Source organism: Megascapheus bottae, chromosome 8 (assembly GCF_031878675.1).
Source record: "Megascapheus bottae isolate mThoBot1 chromosome 8, mThoBot2.hap1, whole genome shotgun sequence".
Lineage (NCBI taxonomy): Eukaryota > Metazoa > Chordata > Mammalia > Rodentia > Geomyidae > Megascapheus > Megascapheus bottae.
The window spans coordinates 9809620-9824636 of record NC_143516.1 but is presented as its reverse complement, the minus strand read 5'-3'; the positions used below and the strand labels follow the sequence as shown (position 1 = coordinate 9824636).

At 42.9% G+C, this 15017-nt stretch overlaps 1 protein-coding gene across 1 annotated transcript in view; it reads right to left on the bottom strand.

Annotated features, from left to right (window-relative positions):
* Syne1 (spectrin repeat containing nuclear envelope protein 1) overlaps positions 1–15017 on the bottom strand; it is a 364140-nt gene that overhangs the window by 27544 nt on the left and 321579 nt on the right. The window contains exons 130-135 of the mRNA XM_090337945.1: positions 14215–14381; positions 6555–6717; positions 4068–4255; positions 2834–2984; positions 420–602; positions 35–172 (exon numbers count right to left, since the gene is read on the bottom strand). Of these exons, the coding sequence (XP_090194071.1) occupies positions 35–172; positions 420–602; positions 2834–2984; positions 4068–4255; positions 6555–6717; positions 14215–14381 (990 nt within the window). The remainder of the gene's footprint in view (positions 1–34; positions 173–419; positions 603–2833; positions 2985–4067; positions 4256–6554; positions 6718–14214; positions 14382–15017) is intronic.

The window sequence follows — 15017 nt, the reverse complement described above, 5'->3', positions numbered from 1 at the left end:
ACCTCAGTCATTTGAAAATGGACCGTTCTATTACCTTGAGTTGCTTTATTTTAGCTTGAACATCACACTCAGAAAAATGTTCGATGTTGGTGAGCTGCAGATCCATTTCTGTTAGCCAGACGAGAATGCTATCCCGTGCAGTCTCAAACTCCTCGCGCTGGCTAATAAAGTGCTGGTGCAAGAAGAAGAGAGAAAAACAAAGCACACATGAACCCAGCTGACACAGTCAACCCCAATGTTCTTTGGGGAAGCCATTTTCTTAAGTTTGTCTCCTCAGTCCCTTCAAATATCACCTCCCCCACTCACCCCTTCTCCCACCCAAACTCCCACCATGGCTCCTTTCACATCTCAACACTGAGTTCAAGTAGTCTGACCCTGCCCTCTGGACTTGTCAATCATAGATGAGGGGTCATTTAAACCTTGAGTCTGCGCAAAATGGACGTGACACGCTTTTGCAGGTTGTCCCATCTCTGGTTGCCTTCGTGGACCATCTGTTTAAGGCTGCAGGCAGAATCCGTGCGGTTCTCTCTGGCCAGGCGTCGGTACTGCTTGTTGATCAGCTCCAGTTGGGTCAGGCTTTCATGGACCTGTCGCTGAAAAGCCTAAAGTTGCAAAAGTAAGTCAGTGAGTGGTTGGAGAAGAGATTTATGGTTTACAGTTTCAATACTGCAGTGCCAGCAACAGAAAGGGCATTACCATAGACAAAGGGGAAGGGTATTTCCTAACGATGGCCAACAATTCACCTTATAAGACAGTCTTCTGTTTGGCTGAAGGAAAAGGAGAGGTTGGATTCATCAAGGACATGAAAGAGCCAGGCGCCCATGGCTCAAACCTGCAATCCCAGTTACTTGGGAGACTGAGACTGTTGGAATTGAGATTCCAGGCCAGTCTGGGAGGAAAAAGGTCCTGTGCTCCATCTCAGGAAAGAGCTGGACTCAGTGGTGCATGCCTGGTATACTAGGGAAGGCTGACAAAAGCAGAGGCTGCCCAGATGTGTGCCTGTGCAGGAAGCAAGATCTCATAGGAAGACAAGGACCAAAGCTCAAGCCTGCAGGCATGGCTCAGCAGTGAGAATTCCTGCTTAATCAGCATGGAGGACTGAACATCAGAGAGAGACAGAGAGAGAGACAGAGAGAGAGAGACAGAGAGAGAGAGAGAGAGAGAGAGAGAGAGAGAGAGAGAGAGAGAGAGAGAATGGGGAACAGCAATAAATTCTCATATTTACAAATAAATATAAATATTCATACATGTATGTATAAACATATAATTCAGGTTTTATTTTACTCATTTATTTTTATTAGATGGCATTGCTGAAATTTGAAAAGAAGGAAGGAACGAAGGAAGGAAGGGGAGGGAGGAAAGGAAAAAGGAAGAAAGTAGGTAAGAAAGAAAAGGAGGAAGGAAGGAAGACAAACAGAAAGGCACTTCAGTAAAATAAAAGTAGCTTTCTATTTTTTTTAAATTTAAATATGTTTCTTTTCCCAGCTTTCTTTCCCCCATACTTATTTGTATGGCATATGACTGACTTGAACACTAGTGCTGTACTGATAGTTTTACAGATAATTAATTGGACTGTACTCATCTACATCCCCCAATTTGGTTTCTGTTGGGTCATTGCATTGTTTACATGCTATCACATAGTAGCCTTGTAAATGCCTTTCCTTTAAATATTGCTTCTTAAGCCCTTAAGATTCCTGTCATAGTGAATTCAATCTTCAGTTCTTTAAAAATTAAAATTCCCTCACGCTACCTCAAGGAAGAAAGGCAAGTTTTGCTTTTGTTTCTTCTGTTAGAGTATTCTTCCCATCTGGGGTGATGGGAGATGGCACCTCAGCAAAACCAGGCCCCTCCAAAGTGTTGATAGAATTCAACAGGCTCAGGACTTGTCCTTGAGCAAAAAAAATCTGCTTCTGCAAATTATTTCTACCTCTGAGAATACTAACTACAAGATACTTGATAAAAAAAAGTCATTGAAGATGAGAATATAAGTAACTTTTGCTATAAAATCTGAGTCTAAAATATCATCAAGGAGGATTTTATATAATCCACTTTGTAGTATAAGCCAATTATAAAGGATTGACCTTTCTGGAGCTGAGTGTAAAAAGACACAGAGCAGGGTCACTTCCTCTAGCACGAGTCTTTCAATTTGGGGTTCACCTCAAGTCCACTGCTGTTTACTAGGGTTTTTTCCTAGAACTTTTCAAAGGAAAATTATTTCTACAGGAATTGTTTTCTCTGGACTTAACACCATTCAACTCAGAATAACATTTATTTCAGAGTCTGAAATAAATGTTGCTATCCATATATACATATCTCCATTTATGACTACTCAACCAAAATTTATTCCCCCTCTTCCCCTCGAGATACCTCAATAAATTTCCTCCTCCTTCATTCTCTCTCCCTCCTTCCTCCTCCTCTTCCTCTTCCCCCTACTTCTTTTCCTTTTCTTCCTCTTCTTCCTTCTATTCCTCTTCTTTCTCCTACTCCCTCCCTCCCTCCCCTCCCCTTCCAACAGGTTATTGCTGTATAGTTAAGGATTTTCTCTCCCTACCTCCCAACGGCTGTGATTACAAGCACATACAACCAGGCTCCAGCTGGAATTTCTCTGTATTACTACTTTCTTTCTAATACTTGCTGATCTTACAGTGACAACTCCATTCCAACCTCCTCCGCCTGCTTAAAAGGCAACGTTAAGGATGGCTACCCGGCCATCAGCCCGCAATTTCAATAAATAACGGCTGGGTGGACAGTCAATTCGTGTCTTGGAGCTCTGACCACAGTTGGTTACACTAAGCGCAAAAGATGCATCCAATATTTGGAGCTAATAAATCACCTCAAATTTCTTTAGTTCTTCCTTGGCAATGGTATAGAGCACCCCAGAAGAGCTGGGGAAAGCAGCTGTCCTTTCCGAAGTCTTCAGCCAGTCTTCAAAACGGGAATAGTCATCCAGAAACTTCTGCCACAATCGCCACGTCTCTTCAATTCTGAGAGCACAAATGAAAGAACAGACTCACATTATTTAAGACTGCGTGGACTAAAGAGTGCTTTGCAATGCCTGCCATGGGATTCACAGTGCCCAAATGAGCAGCTGCCATGCCAAACAATAACTGTGCCTTGAGCCAAACTGACCAGGGAGAGGGAAGAGAGAGAGGAGGGAGGGGAGGGGGGAGAAAGACAACTGTGTGAGCTAAAATAAAACAGCTGTTTCTTTCCCCCACATATGTCCTGCAGTTCTGGATTTGGAATTAAGTCAAATTGAATATTATAAGCGCAGTACATGAATTTTCCCAATTGTTTCCAAGGAAATACTTCATGCTAGTGTATCCTCACGTCTGTGTTTTGTAGGAATAAACCTTGGGTCTGGAAAATTCATTGAAGTCCTACATCAAAGCCATCCACAACAAATACTGGGCTTTCTAGAGATACTGGGCTTTCTAGAGAGTACAATGATTTTATTCTTGGGCAGTACAATATTTTTTAATGACACATTACAATTTCTTTCACCATATTAAATTATGAAGGGCTTTAAAGGACAAATGTGTTTATTTTTATGCCAGTACTAGGGCTTGAACCCAGGACGTGGTGAATGTTGTTACTTGGATTTTTGTTGTTGTTGTTGTTCAAGGCTGGCACTCTAACACCGACTTGAGCCACAGCTCTACTTCCACAGCTTTTTGGTGGCTCATGGGAGGTAAGAATCTCACAGACTATAATGCGGCTGGCTTTGAACTGCGATCTCATCCTCCGGAGCAGTCAGGATTATGGGTATATATAGTTCTTGTTTGATTTTTCCAAAGAGGAATGGTATTCTTTTCAGAAGCACAAAGTCTATAAAATGACAACTGCTTGGCAAGTAGGCATATTTTTATGTTTGGATCGGATCAGAGGGAGCTTGGCTTTGATTACCTTTGGCCTGCGCCCCTCCCCTCCTGAACCTGGGTGGCAGCATGGGAGAAGCCAAGGCTGTTGGCAGCTGTTGTCACCACCGGAGGGAGACGCACAGGGAGCCTGGTGACCGCCTTTCGTTCCTGGGCCCCCCGCCCTCCTAGCCAGGCCAGCGCGCTCACTTGAGCCTCCTCTCCATGGACATGGCGCAGATGTTTCTCCAGCGGCGGTCCAGGTTGCGCGTGGCCTGCTGGATGGAGTCGCACTCGGCATCGGTGGCGCAGGCATCGCAGTCGTGGAGCAGGACCTCGCACAGGTTGAGGACGGAGGCCACTCCGGTGCTGTGCTTCTCTATGTCCCGCTGCAGCTCCTGCGGGGCACAGGCGCAATCCACTGGGTGAGGGCGCATGGACCCGGCCCTGCTCTGGACCAAGGCCAGCCCTGAGGACCCCAGGACTTGGCTCTCACCCCCTGGAATGCAGGAGGCCCTGGGACCCCGCTTGTGCTACCAGGCAAGCTCGGGGGGACAGGGTGAGAAAAATGGGCCTGGAAAGACTCGGGCTATGTGAGCAATTAATTCAACAATGTAAACTGATCGAGCAAATCAGATGAGCCTGGGTGAAGCCAGCTTTCGTCTTTTATGACCTGAGGGCTGTCTCACTCTAGATGCTACAGGTCTGTTGCTTCCATTCAAATCAATCACTTCATTCACGGATGGATCGATTGGTAGATTCTATTTGCCCCTGGAACAGCCAGTGCTCCAGGGCTGAGATTTAGGTTTTCAGAGCTCCATGAGCTGTTCTAAACTGTGAATGCCACCATGGTTCAAAGAAGGTAGGATCTATTTATTCTAAAATGATGATAATTAGCAGCTGCAGTTTCCTCAGAGGACAATTTAAAATGCAGCACAGAAATAGAGTTTGTCATGAAAACTACGGAATTGAATTTTCCCCAACTTCCCTATGTGAAATCTTCATATTAACTGCATAGAATACAAACACAAATCCTGCACTATCTTCTCCAGTGATCTTTTCTATAGTCCAGATCTGAAATAGTTCCAGGAAGGCCCATGTGTTAAATAAAGCCTTGGTCCACAGCCTCTGGTGCTACCAGAAGGGATGGATCTGGAAGAAGGAAGGTAAGTCATTGGGAGAGACATGTCCTCAAGGCACTATTTATGCTCCAATCTACTACATTTCTCATTTGGATGCATGGTGAATACACCATGATATGGGGCTGCTGTGTCAAGCCCAAAGAAACAGGTCCAAGCAGACAAGAGCCTGAAACCTCCGAAACAATAAACTAAGCCTTTTCTTCTAATTAGCAGATTAGCTTAGGTATCGTTTAAGCATTGCCTGAAAATGGATAAACATAGGCTTTTGACTCAGTTCACACAAAAACAAGTCAAAGTTCCATTGCTGAAAGGGAGACATACAAAAGTATCACTTTCTGCCTATTTACTAATGTTTTTCAATTTTGTGGACACAGTACTCAAATTTTTCCAGCTTTTCTCTTGTTCTAGCAATTCCTCAACTTATTCAGAAGTCTCGTGTTTATGTTTTCAGTGTTACTCCTTCTATTTATCTCCTTCATACTATTTTTTGAAGTCTGTGAGAAGTAGTTGAGTGTATTAATCATACCTTTAAGTTTTAGAGCGTTTATAGACATTAGAAGATAAATTCTCTTAAAATATATCTATTTTAATGAGTTCAAATCTCCAAGGTAAGCTCATTCACTTACATTGAAAAATATTTCAAGGGACTCCTAACTTAAAATATATATATGCATTTTCCCCAAAACAAAGATTGCTACTGATAGAATTTGAATCTAGTTTGAATCACTGCTATGCATATGTTTCTTGCCATGTAATTTCAATTTAATTGGAAATTCTCATTCCACAGGCTTGAACTCCAGGCCTGGGTGCTGTCCCTGAACCTCTTTGTGCTCGAGACTAGTGCTCTACCACTTGAGCCACAGTGTCACTTCCAGCCTTCTCAAGTAGGGTATTGGAGATAAGCGCCTCACAGTCTTTCCTACCTGAGCTGGCTTTGAACCATGATTCTCAGACCTCAGCTTCCTTATAGGCATGAGCCACCGGCAACCAGCCTCAAGATCTTTCTTCTGGTATTTACTTCAATATTTTTAGCTTACATGTTTATGCTATTTCTTTCTTCCTTTCTTTTCTTGAGGAGCAGGAAGTGGACTGCAGTTTAACCTCTCTCAAGCCATGTCTCCATTCCTTTTTGCTTTACTTATTTTTCAGATAAGATCTAGTGATGTTGGCCTGGGAGGCCATGATCTTTCTACTTTTGCCTCCTGAAATGCTGGAATCCTAGGTGGGCACCACTGTGCCAACCTTGATCTTTGAATCATATGAGGTTTCACTTACTTTTTGCCTAGGCTGAACTCAAGTCATGATCCTTCCTATCTCTACCTCTTGAGTAGCTGGGATTATTTATGTGTAGTACTACACTTGGACTATTTATCTTCACCTACTAACTTCCCAGATTAGGGAGCTGGACAAAAAGTTTGCCTCTAATACTTCCCTATACACATCCACTCCATTTTCAGTGGTCCTGCCTTGATCCTCCATGCCAAGTACATCTCACATGTACTTGTTGGCCAGGATTACAAGCATCTAACAGCTTTCTACCTGTTCTCAGATTTACCTGTTGTTCATTGAGTTTCTTCTGTATTTCTTCGGAATTACAGGAATCATAGACGATGGGCTTGGCCAGCTCTGATTCCATGTGAGCCAGCCATGTCCTCAGGCTGCTCATGTTTTTATCCAGCTGCTGCACAGCCACCAGTGTCTCCTTCAGCTTTTTCACCCTGTGGGCAGAGAAGATGAACATCCAGTGCCAATAGCATGGGCAAGAGGCCTTTTCCTGTGGCCTCCACTGACAGAAACAAACATTGGGTTGATAGCCCAAACTCCTAGATTCTTTCTGGCAGGCTGTATAGCTTAGGCCACAGGGCAGAACCTCCCTGTGCCTCGGTTTCCTCATCTGCAAAGTGAGGATTTCATAAAACCCAGTTGCTGTGGTCCTCAGTCGGAATGATATGAGACACAAGGAGACCAAGGGCCAGGGTTTTCCATTTGAATGGCTTTCTGGATCTCCCAGGTTCTTGGGAGGTAGACTGCATTGTTTGGTTTTTATGTGCCTGACAGACTTGGTAGAAAAATCAAAATGCATTTCTAAAGTGCAGAGAGAAGAATAAACTAAAACATTTTTTTTCTGGATGCCCAGCCTAGAGGGAGGGTCTTAGACTGTGTAGGAGGAATTTTGAAAGGCTGATTCTTTCAAGCCAGGTGACAGTGGCTCATGTCTATAACAGAAGGCTGCAATCCAGAGATTGCAGTTAAAAGTCAGCCTGGACAGGAAAGTCTATGAGACTCTTATTGCCAAAAGAGGAACTGTGGCTCAAGTGGCAGAGTGCTAACCTTGTGTACAAAGGCTCAGAGACCATGCTGAGGCCTTGAGTTCAAGTCCCAGTACTGGTGTACACACACACACACACACACACACACACACACACACACACAGAGAGAGAGAGAGAGAGAGAGAGAGAGAGAGAGAGAGAGAGAGAGAGAGAGAGAGAGAGAGAGGTAGGTTGATTCAAGGAGGGATCACAGGCTAAGATAAAAATAACTGAAAAAGAGGAGGAAAACCAGGAAAGTACAGCACAGACTTGAAACAGGAGGTTCAGGAGAAATACAGGTCAGGGTGATCAAAAGGTACCTAAGCCAGAGTTGCTTGGTTGACCTCATGCCAAGAGAGATTCCACAACTCAATCCAGTCCTACTGTGTCTGACTGGCCAGAGACTCTGCCCACTGCACAGGCTCTCCAGGTGATTCTGACAGATGCTGAAATCTGAGAAGGAATAGTCACCCCTACTGTAGAGAAACTGCAGAGACCCTCATTTCTGACCAGAAGAAGGGCTGTGGAGCCTGTACGGGACTTCCTCATAGACTGTGCACCCATAAGACGTGGATGTAGGATGCATGCAGCCTGTGTAAGGTACTTATGGTAAACAAATGTGTACCATGTTTTAGAAAAACAGGCTAGGAATATGAGTAGGTAGTTCCATAAAGATCACTGTGCAAAGAAAGAATAAGTTTTTGTTTGCTCAGGTTAATGAAGTTTATTACTTGGAATAGCCTATAACAGTTTTAGGCAGAAAAGCAGCCAGATAGAGACGTAAAGGGAGGAGCAAGTATAAACGAATGTAGGTGTGAAGCAGGGATGCTGGGGAGGCAGGGGGAGGCAGATGGGTACCCAGCAAGGTCACACTAGGTCAAGGGCACATAAGTGAGAGTGTGTACATGGGAAGACACTTCCATGTGGGCAGAGCATGAGAAGGAGTTTGGGATGGATAGAGCAATGCTTTTTACTGTGTTATCATAAGGTAATAGCAAGTATCGATGATCTGTTCTGGTGGGCCTGACATGACTGAGTGTACATAGATTGCTCTAAACCGAAAGGCCGTAGTGATACATGACTAAAAACTTCACAACTGTTACACCTTTAGTTCATGAGTCTTCTTTTGGTTGAGGAAATAGACCAGCTTATAGTCATTGTTCTTAATTTAGGTAAACAGAAGATAAGCAAAGTATGTCATCTTGGCCCACTTGAAGAGGTTGAAAAAGAATGTCAAGAGCAATGTGAGTTTTAAGACTGTGGGGATGGGACGCATTTTAAGGAGATTCTTCAACAGAATGTCCTCAGCTCACACTCACAAACATCAGGATTTCGCATCTGTACTCAGCTGCAGTTTTAAGTGAATCCTTCTCAAAGCGGGATGTAGAATTGGTCGAGGGTGCTTTCAGCCCTCATGTGCAAACTCCCAGCTCTGCCTCTCCACCCCAGAGATTCCCAACAAGCCTCTTCCATCCACAGCCACTATTCTAAAGAACTTGTAACATCTCTAAAGCACCTTGATCGTTTTAATTTATTTGTAGTTCCTTACAATCAATCGAATCTCTTCTTTGACTGTTTTTGATCAATGAGTGCTTCTCTCTCAAGTGAAAATGCAACCCCCAACCTGACATAATCACCTCTCCTCCTTGTCATTGTTGTCAAGTCAGTGTCACACCAGTGCTTCTGAAGAACTCTTCACCGTGACCAGCAACTAAAACTCACCACTCTACCTGTGCTTGATTAGCTATAACAGCAGCACCTACATGTCAATCACTTTCGTAATTTGGAAAATGACTCTCAAGTTAGTTGAGAATTATTTTGTTAGAAAATAGCCCCCGGATTTAAAAAATTATATTCATATTGCACAATGTATTCTGTTGATTGGTGATGAAACTGCTGCTATGTTTATCATGACTCACAATTTCACTCAAGATAAGAATTTCCTAATTAGCGTTGGAAGCTCAAAGCACACCCAGCCCTTTTTGACCCTTGATGGTGATGACCTTGAACAATATTTCCAAGACTTTTCACATACAAGCCACTCACGTTCCCTTCATTCATAAAGGCTCGATTTCGGACAAATGACAGTGGGTGGGTAAATGACAGTGTACATCCTTCTGCATCTCTTGGCACATCCTGCCCAGGATTATGAGATGGGCATGGAAATTAGCATGACCTTCCTTGGTCATATCGAATGGACCTTCAGGAGCAGAACGAGAGGAGGATGCACAGTATTGAGATGTCTGTCCTGACTTGGCCCTCGGAAGCCGGTCATCCCTGCAAGCTCTCCCACCTCACCAGCTTCCTGTCCTCACACTTGGTGGTCAGAGGGCCAACTATGGTTCAGAATGGGGTTGTACTGCAACCTCATGGCATTGTTAGGGTCCTGGAGATGCTGCAGCATCCTGACTCCCTTTATTGCAATCCCCTGGCATTCCTGTGGTGGTTCCCTCCATGGGAAGTTCTTTAGAAAGCTGAACTAAGGATGTGCACATTCTCTTCTCCTGCTACAGATTAATCTCAGTGTTTAGTTTAAAACCAGACATTGCTCCAGTGCGAACTAACAATGAGCAACTCGTTGACATAAAGTATTTGCAGTGAACATTGTAGTTTAAAAGTATTCATCATGATATTAAATATGTTCTTCCTTCCTGTAGGTGTAAGAGTTGTAAATGGTCTGTTCATCAAAGCAATAACAATCCATTCATATTCCTGACTCAAAGCTGATAGGTATCAGCTAGAGATCCACAGCACAAAGGGAGGTGAGTAAACACAATTCTATTGCACTGCCTATAAGAGCAAAATAAATGGCAAGATTCGTAATCTTATAGACTGAATGAACTCCAAGACAGCATGGTTAGTGCGTAATGTGTCAGGGGCATTGTGACACGGAAACGAATATTCATACAGTTCATCAGGGACAAGTTCCTCTTTCAAAATAAAGTATAAATTTAGTAAAGTCCATGGGGGTAACAGTTAAGTGGTTCTTTTCATTTTAAGGAAAGCATATTTTAGTACAAACAGCACTGAGTGTGGGCAGGGGGGTGTAGACATGAGAATGGGAGAAGTGGGCAGGAAAGCCCATATACATTTACTGTAGTGTATTAAATTTGATATTTTCATGGTAGAGATTGTTCTTTTCCAGAAGAAATATCTCATGGATTTCCCCTTCTTCCTTTAAAGGAAATCCCTGGTTGTAATATCATAATACTTCTTTTTATTTAGCATTGTCAGAAGTTTGGGCTTTTGGTAGTATCTAGGATTATAATTCAAATGAGATGCCTACTTCTATGGCATCTGTGTATGCGTGAGCACACAAGCCTAGCCAATCCACAAGTCCTTGTGGGTCCTAGCTTGCCTGTCCTAGTCCAGTGGGAATCTCAGGCAGGTGACTTTTGAAAGAGATATTGTAATGCAGAATCCTAATAAACCAGCCCATGACTATGCATGCACATGTTTATGTATTTATGCAGATACTCTACATGCCCAGTCCATACACATCCACACATATATAGTATATCACTCCTTTCCTTCAAATCATATAGTCAGAACCCAAAACAAAACCCAAATTCTAAGTATAATAGAACCCAAAGCACCATTAGTGAATTCTATTCATCTAAAGAAATGGTGAATTACATGGTTAAAAAAATTAAATAAAGTAGCATTTTCCATTATATCATTAGTTAAAATGAAAAAGATTACAAGCTAAATATTTACATGGTGTCATCATTACAGTACAGACATAATTTTATGCATTTCCATGTATCCTATGTAAATATCAATAGTAACATCTTAATACTGATACGTTTAATTACTATAGTAATTGTTTAAAGGCCCCAAATGACAAACATACACAAAAGCTGCTACATCTCACACACAAAATCCTCCAGCCCTCTGAAATGTGATTTTTTAAAATTTATAATTTTAGAATTTATAAAGAGATTTATTAAAGAGAGTTTGGGAGCTCTGAAGTAGCTAAGGCTGAACTGGAGTTGCATCAGAATCCGTCCTTTAAATAGCAGATGATAGACCAACTGGGTCTTTTTCTGAATCTCTTTCCCATGTCTGTCTCTGCCTCCACTGTTGCCATGCTATTTGCATGACGCATACACCCCAGAGACAACCGGACTACCAAGTCATCCCATGGCCCAGCAACCTTTCCCTGCATCTGCACATGCCCAGCGGAGGAACGAGAAAACAAACCAACAACTCCTGGGAGGACATGACCTACCACCCCCTAACACCCGTCACTTTCCCTTCACATTGGCCAAAGCAATCTTGGATTAAAACTTCCGGCATCTATCCTATAAGCCTCATGTAACCCGAAAACTATGCACAGTGGAAGAAATTCAAGGGAACGCCTGCCTGGTGACATCGCAGTCACAGTCTGGGAGCTCGCCGTCCACACAGCCATCCTCTGCCATCCCCACGGTGCGGAAATCGGTCACCACCACCATGAAGCTTCCTCTTGCAAAAGTTAGGCTCTGCTGAGCAAAAAAAAGCTACGCTCTGTGTAGGGGTGAAAATGTCTTCTGGTCTAGGACACACAGACGTATAACAATGTTCACGCTAGACAAATGGTGGTGGCCTCTGCCTGATAACATGACACTGAGCACTGACAAGTGGTCATGTTTCTAAATAAAACACATTCATTAACATGTGCCAGGCCTGATCTCCTGGAATGTAGGCCACGAGGGTAAGAAGGGGGGGGGGAAGCTCAGTGTAATCTGTCCAGAGGAGGAGGGCATGGCTCTAAAGAAAGGATAGCAAAAATAATGTTGGCTGCACACACATTACCCACAGAAGTGAGTCCAGGCGACTTTTCTTTTGGATTGTTTGTCACACTGGGAAGGCTCTTTGCAGGGGAAAAAAACCCCAAAACACTCACAAAACCACTAAATACAGCAAATTGTAGCAGGAAATGAAGCAACTTCTCTTTTTCTTCTTGTTCAACAGTATAAGTAGGACTTTGGGGGTTGTTTGAGAAGACCAGAGGAAAAGCTATTCTGTGGGAAAGTATCTAGAGAACTTTCCTAATAGATTACTGGAGAATGATGATTAGGAAAAATTAGTCTTCTTTTGATTTGTCTATAGGAGAACACACTTGTAGAGACAACACAATCAAGAAAAATAAGGGAAGGAATGAGCCAAAGGGCGGGGTGAAAATGTTGAAGGGATGACACAGATCAAGATGCACTATATGCCTAAACTGCTTTGTGAAATGGCAAAATAAATGCAATACAAATCCTAAACAACTAACAAAAGTAAGACAAGGAGATGATTGGAAGGGGTGACATATCAGGTGATGCTATAGTCACAAACTGCTCTGTTGAATAGGACCTGCTTAGTACAACTATGTAAAGACAATAAATATGTCTTAAAAAGCCAATTTTCAAGCAGGAAGGACCCTCAAAAAATGACCTAAGGTGACAAAATAGCATGTTATGTGAAAGAACTGGAGAAAAAATCTATTTTTTTACAGGAAGCTTACAGGTAACTGCTTTCTTTTGTGAGTATCAAATTTTTCCAAATTTCCTATATTGAATAGATGAGAAATATCAACCTTTCCCAAATATAAAGGTCATGTATGTTTTGTGGGAAAGTTGAGAATAAACTGAAGTAAGGAACTATTTTAGGAGTGGTGTTGTGGCTAAAGACAAGTATGGAAACGCTCATCTACTCTGTACCAGTAAACAGGAAAACAAGGAAGCAGAAAACAAATGTGAGGACCTAAAGGGAGCTGGTGAATCCAATATGGTATTAAACTCCAGGGCAAATTAATGCTTAATACATTATGGAGTCTGCTTTTAAAGAAGTCAACTGGAAATGGACCATACCTATATATATGTATGTATGTATGTACGTAAATAAATTAGATATACTTCTATATTCATATATTGAATATTTATATAATTGGATAATACATACATACACATATATACATATATATACATACATACACATACATGCATATGTATACATCTTATAACCATTATTATTAGTGAAAGGCTATTCATGTGTCTTTGGGGAAAGTAAACTGAAGAACAGCTAGAAAACTCTGACCTGAAAAGTCCCTCAAAATGTTATGAATGGACGCGAGTCTGAACACGTGGGGTATCACAATGAAGGTGGTTTTGGCACCGCACATCCACATTTCTCACCACAGCACAGACACAGTGAAAGCTCTAAAGGAAGTTTAGATGTTAAACTCGTGTGCCTGGGTTACATGGACACTCAAGTCAGTCCAGCCATTGGGATCTGGGGGAGACCTCCCTAATCAGGGTACTTGGAGCACAAAAGAGGACTTGATTTTTAAAGATTTTGCTCTCAGTGTAGTGGTCGGGCAGCGAGGAGGCAGATCATAGTGCTAGAACGCTCAACTTTCATGCATATGGATGGTTGAAGAATTCCAACAAGGTGTTGCCATCTCTTTGTGGAAAATGAGAAGGGCTCACTGTTTTCCTGGGGTTTTGCTGTGTGTGTGCCTTCCTACCGTGAAGTCCTCGAGACAGGTGGTCTCGGTGGTTTCATTCTCAGGGTCTGAAAGTCTCTGACACATGACTCCCCAGGATGAGTGGGGCATGGTGGCACACACCTGCTGTCTTCCCACACAGGAAGCCTAACACATGCCGACCACACCAGGTGCTGCTCACTTCCTGCCCAGAAGACAACCAACCAGCAAGCAGATAAACCTGACAGACTCTCATTTCCACTGGCTCCGTAAAAGAAGAATGCGAGCTTTCAGTTCATGAATTTGTGAGGACTGCACAAACACTTCCCCCAAATGATGGGATAACCCAGAAAGAGACGGTGATTTGCTGGATTACCTCATCGCTTCCATGATGGGGGACTGAAAAGATTTTAAAACTCTGCACACAAGTGTCCTAATGAGACAGCGCTTTTTACCTGGCTGTGATGAGATCCAGGAGATGCTGCCACCGGTCGTTGACCTTTCCAAGCTTGTATTCAATCTCTGAGGCTTTGCTTTCGTGGCTGGCTTTTGCCAGCCGCTCTCCCATTTGCTGGAGCTGTATTTTGTTCTCTTGGGCAACAGCAATTTCCTCTTGATAATCCTGCATAATAAATAGCAATCACAGAGGTCAGAAAACATATTCTTAATGTATTCATCCAGCTCCTCTAGAAACACGGTAATTACAGTTTTCTACTGCTTGGAAGAAGTTTGGACTGAGAACACCACGTGAGCTGCAGACCATGTGCACAAGAATGAGCAGGAGTGATTATGTGCAGTATGTAGGCAGAGCTGAGCTCCATATTATATGGATACTCTCAAAGGGATTGTGTTCCCTGTTTACTTAAAATGGGCGGTTAGAAAAAGACAAACAGCTGGGCGCTGGTGGCTCAGACTTGTCAGGAGGCTCCAGATCTTCTGAGGATTGTGCAAGCTGGCCCAGGCAGGCAGAAAAGTCCCTATGAGACTCATCTCCAAATAACCACTCAAAAACCAGAAATGGTGCTATGGCTCAAGTGGTAGAGCACTAGCCTTGAGCACAAAGAGGCTCAGGGACAGCACCCAGGCCCTGAGTTCAAGCCCTACAACCAACAACAGAAAGAAGATAAACAATAATATTTCTAGGCTAATGGTGGGGCTCAGTAGTAGAGTGTTGGCTTAGTCTAAGTGAGATACTGGGATCAATCCTCTGCATCATAAAAATAAAACTAAGCAAAACATGAAGCAAACAATTGAAGTA